The following is a 5055-nucleotide window of genomic DNA, read 5'->3' on the forward strand; positions in this document are numbered from 1 at the left end:
CTCTCCTTCAGGGACCGGTCCCCGAGAGCTCAAAATCTGGGACTTAGCCAGATTTCCAGATTTGCTCTCCGGGCCCCTTTTTGCTCCATTTATGAACTCCAATGCACTTAGGGTCCACTGTAACTCGTTCAATTCCGCGTTCCGCTCGTTTCGACGGAACTCGGCACGATTTACGAGGGATGTGGTATGTTACAGATTTTAGCATAGTAGCTTAATGCTATAAAGAATTTACCCAAGAAATGCAAAAACTTAATACCAAAGAAATTTAGTGTCCTGTTTATGTAAATATGTTAATTATACCACTATCAAGAAGTAAAGTTGAGATCTTGAAACTCCATTAGTAGGTATATATGTCAAGGAATATATCACACACCTGGATATATCTAATAAAGATATTGACAAGAATACAACAAAAGTACATACAACTTGGTTTTACATTGTTACATTTTGATAAGCTGGAAAAATTAACTATCGTCCAATTTCACAGTAATCTAATATTTTACAGTAGTACAAAATGAAGATTAGCCAACATCCATATTTATGTTGGTCTAATTTTAGAGTAAACCTTAAGAAAGCAAAAATCTTATAATGTATGGAATTACAAATTCATTTGGTTGCACAAAAGTAAACTGGTAGCAATTCTTACAGCATGACTAAGCAAGACAGGAGTACCTTAGGGTGTCCAATGGTAATCGTTACATCCTCACCATCTCTAGGACTCGAAGGTGCCGGAATTTGTTCACCTGTCATACTGCAGAGAATTTATTAAATACCAGTACATTTTCATAAGGAAAAGTATTAAAAGAAAGATTCCAATACCTCTTGAGTCCCAAAATGTTAACAAGAGAGTCAAAATCAAATAGCTCAAGCTTTGATTCCTTGTGAGATCCGTTGGGTGCCTCATGACTTTCAGAAGATCCCTCTTGCATTCTTGGATCAATGTTGGCCTGAGGACCGACCTTAAGATTTCTGTAAGAAATGAATTTGAACAGATTATTTTTGTTGGGTTGGTAATAGAAGCACCGCATGAAATACAAGGGAACAAAGAGATCAACATGAGAGTTACTTGCTTTGCAGCATTGGCACTTTATACAACAGGAAAGTGTTCTTGGTTCTTTTAAGTTAAATTTAATAGATGCATCCAACCAATAACGAATATGTAATAAAAAAAAAAAGGCGCACCCATTGACAAAGATTCCATGTAACATATAGCAGCATTATGCTACCATGGCTAACGGCTTCCTAAATTTCACTTGCCTTGATTAATCTCAATTAATTCTAGTGGAGCCAAATGCTTAGTTTGGTCCAAAAAAGAGTTCAAATCAGTCTAGTTTGATTTTTGCATGGCTATTTCTAACTTAAAGGAATTTTTGGAATTAAGATAAGCTTCATTCATATTTTTAAAATTCTAATAAAGAAGGTGGGCAGTATAAATGAACTGTTTAACTACAATACAATGATAGCAAAGTACACCCATAGCACACAAACTTAAATTGCTCAAGTTACTTCGAGTAAAATATTGAATTTGAGACAAAAGAGAATTACACAAGAAACATGTTTGCAGAAATAAAAGTTCAAACTCAAGAGCCCACAATTATATGCATCTCTAATAGACCATCTGATAACTCTTTCTATGGGTAGATCGCAAACCCTGCAAGAAGTATATGCAAATACACATAACTAAGATCTTCGAAGAAGAGGACTTACTTCAGTGGGATCTCCTGGACAGATCCACGCTCCATTGAAGACATCTGGATAATAGCTCGATCATGCGATCCGACTGGTCTGTATTGCCGCCCACCCCGTAACGGCATCTCCTCATCTGTACTCTCGATTTCCCCGTTCTCCATGATCGACTGTCCGTGTAACCAACTAGACGCTGCATAGAAAACAAGAACATATTCAGAACCAAATCGCAAGTTCTCCCAATCATCTCGGTTGCTCTAATGAAGCATTTCTTTCTATATCCTATGGGCAAGCTTATGAAACCACTCCACCCCCTCCCTTTATAACGCTCATTTTCGTTCCTATTTCGCTCGATTTCAATGAGAAAAGAAAAATTTAAATCTGTTGTTCTACTCATTCGAACCGCATCGGTTGATCCCAATCCCAATATGAGCCGAGAAATGCACATACAGATCAAGATCCGGGTGTAGAGAGAGAGAGAGAGCGAGTACAAATAATTCGACCTGAAACCCTACCATCAAAAGATCCGTAACCTAGAAATCTGGAAAAGGATCGGAATCGAGAGGGTTCAAGATCGAGCCCTTACCTACCTTATGAGACGATGCGGGGGATTGGAGAGAGATGAGACCTCGGTGGCGTCGACGTCGGTGCTGATGAGCTCCAAGACGACTTTGCGGCCGATCATGTCGGCTAGGGCATCGAGGTGGCCGACAATAGTGTCCTTGAAGTCCTCCTTGCTCTTCCTCCGCACCGTCAGCGCCGCCCGCGCCTTCGTCTTCGCCGGCGCCGGCGCCGGCGCCGCCTTCTTCTCCACCGCCGCCTCCTCGCTAATCGCCGCCACAACCACGCCCGGATTCGAGCTCCTCCTCCTCATCCTCTGATGTTGATGATGATGATGATTCGGATTCAGCATGCCGGGGACGGAGAAGNGTTGGATTACCTCGCTCACAGGCAGGTCATGATGCAATCTGGGTAATTGTGGATAGATTGACTAAATCCGCCCACTTCATTCCAATTCATACAGTGTGGTCAGGGGAAAGACTCGCACAAGTGTACCTCAATAAAATTGTGCGATTACATGGAGTACCAGCCTCTATTGTTTCAGATAGAGACACCCGATTTGTTTCGCATTTCTGGAGGAGTTTACAGGAAGCTTTGGGTACCCGATTGGATTTTAGTACTGCTTTCCACCCTCAGAGTGATGGGCAGTCCGAGCGTACTATCCAGACCCTAGAGGATATGTTGAGGGCCTGTGTGATTGATTACCAGGGCAGTTGGCCACAGTTCTTGCCTATGGCTGAATTTGCTTATAACAATAGTTATCAAGCAAGTATTCGATGGCACCTTTTGAAGCCGTTTATGGTAGAAAATGCAGATCACCACTTCATTGGAGTGAAGTGGGTGAGAGATTGGTTTTGGGTCCCGATGTATTACAAGAGGCTGAAGCTAAAGTTCGACTTGCGCGAGAACGTCTACTGACAGCCCAAAGTCGACAAAAGAGTTATACGGACAAACGTCGGCGAGAATTGGAATTTCAATTTGGCAATCATGTATTTCTGAAGGTTTCACCGACGAAAGGAGTTAAAATATTTGGTATTCGAGGAAAGTTGAGTCCTCGATTTATTGGACCCTACGAGGTGTTGGAGCGGATAGGCCCCGTAGCATATCGGCTTGCTTTGCCGCCGAGCCTATCAGGAGTACACAATGTGTTTCATGTATCGACACTTCGAAAGTATATTTTTGATCCAACCCACATATTTGACAGCGCTCCAGTGGATTTGCGAGAAGATTTGAGTTTTGAAGAATATCCAGTGAGAATACTAGCTCGAGAAGTGAAACGGCTTCGAAATCGCGAGATACCGTACGTGAAGATACTTTGGAGCAATCACGATAAACGGGAAGCCACTTGGGAACTGGAAAGTACGATGCAAGAGCACTACCCCTATCTTTTCTTGACAGAATCTTGAGGTAAGTGATTACAAGTTTCGCGGACGAAACTTCTTTTAGGAGGGGTGAATGTAATACACTGAACTTTTGCAGTTGCGGAGTTCGAGTGCGTGGAATGAAATGTGGAACTATCCTACATGTTCTAAACGGTTTTCACAAGTTTTTGAACAAGTTAGAGGATGATTGGAAAGTTAAAAGTGAGAAAGTGCATTGCAATTTCGAAAATGGCATTTTCTGCATTGGTGTACCGGTACAAGCATAATGCTGTATCGGTACAGCAAGCAGCAGCAGCTGCAGCTGCGTGGCAGCAGGGAGAAATTGGTCATTTCACTATCTAAACTTATCTATAAGCCCCCTGCTCGACCCTTGGTGTTCAGATGATTATGCTGGAGTTCTAAGAAGCTTCTCCCACCTTCTCCCTCTTTCTCTCTCTAGGGTTTTTCTCTCTCTACGAGAAAACCGCCGATTCGAGTCGATTTCGCGCCGTGCTCGTTGCTCGCTGCTTTGGCAACTCTCGGGATGCTTCCAGCACGTGGGGAGGAAGTTTTTCTCTGAGGTTTCTTTGAGGTTAGTACCTGAGAAGCTATATCTCAGCTGTAGTTAAGGAATTAGCTCAAATTTCTTGTTAACTTGCGATTTAGCATCGAAATTTGATGCGTTTTGGTTTCGCTGCCTCTAACTGAATTCGAGAAGGTTTTCAGCAGTAAAGAGGGGTTCTTGTGACTGTGAAGGAACTACTTTAGCTCAGTAAAGGAGTTGCTATAAAGCTGAAGTAAGAGAATTACTTAATTACAAAGCTAGTTCGGAACTAAACGAAGTTAACCGTGTTATTGATACAGTTTGGACTTTATGTCTTCGCAGCAGGTTATTAAACCCCATTAAACTAAATTGGTGACCTTGAGAACTTATCTACAAGGTGTCTTAGCCAGGGGTAAGCAAGAATTTCAGTTAGAAAACTAAATTCGCGAAGTTTCAGCCATTTGATCTTATATATGAGTTTTTTTACGCTATTTCGTGTTTGTTCGCAGTAGGGTTATAATTAATCCTTGGATCATTTTCAGCTGGTCGGTGAGAGCTTTTGGAAGCTTAACTTGAGGTATTACACTAGCCCAGAATACTAAAGTTAAGTTAATATATAGTTGTGATATAATATCACTAAGCAAAGTTCAAGATATAGTTAGTGTTCTCGTATATTGACATAGTTAAGATGTCATGTATATTTTGTATCCCCTCGAGGTGAACGAGACCAATCCAGTTTGGGTGGAGCATGATTAGAGGTTTAGTGAAATGTTCCCAGGGTTTAGTCGGGGTGCTCCGGAGTGAGGACGACTTTTATTCCGTAGTTTTCACACAGTTTTACTGCCGGCTTTATAGACTAAAGCCAAATGAAATGTGAATCATGTTTCATTGGAGAACTTAGGA

General features: G+C 41.7%; 1 protein-coding gene and 1 long non-coding RNA gene across 4 annotated transcripts; one reads left to right on the forward strand and one right to left on the reverse strand.

Moving 5' to 3' along the window:
- Nucleotides 1–672: 672 nt before the first annotated feature.
- On the reverse strand, nucleotides 673–2371 carry LOC109705077 (cation-chloride cotransporter 1-like; the record flags this gene model as incomplete). The annotated part of the gene is made up of 4 exons (XM_020225845.1): nucleotides 2287–2371; nucleotides 1708–1879; nucleotides 820–969; nucleotides 673–751 (listed from the first exon to the last, which is right to left on the reverse strand). Coding segments are annotated over exons 1-4 (486 nt in total), but the record flags the coding sequence as incomplete, so codon positions are not given.
- Nucleotides 2372–3950: 1579 nt separating this feature from the next.
- On the forward strand, nucleotides 3951–4730 carry LOC109705076. Of its 3 annotated transcripts, none has more exons than XR_002214611.1 (4): nucleotides 3951–4200; nucleotides 4327–4405; nucleotides 4495–4564; nucleotides 4665–4730. It is a non-coding gene; the product is annotated as an uncharacterized LOC109705076 (long non-coding RNA). The 3 variants fall into 3 exon arrangements; XR_002214609.1 differs by having other exon boundaries at nucleotides 4662–4729; XR_002214610.1 differs by having other exon boundaries at nucleotides 4335–4405; nucleotides 4662–4729.
- Nucleotides 4731–5055: the final 325 nt, after the last annotated feature.

This window comes from Ananas comosus, unplaced genomic scaffold, assembly GCF_001540865.1.
Source record: "Ananas comosus cultivar F153 unplaced genomic scaffold, ASM154086v1, whole genome shotgun sequence".
NCBI lineage: Eukaryota > Viridiplantae > Streptophyta > Magnoliopsida > Poales > Bromeliaceae > Ananas > Ananas comosus.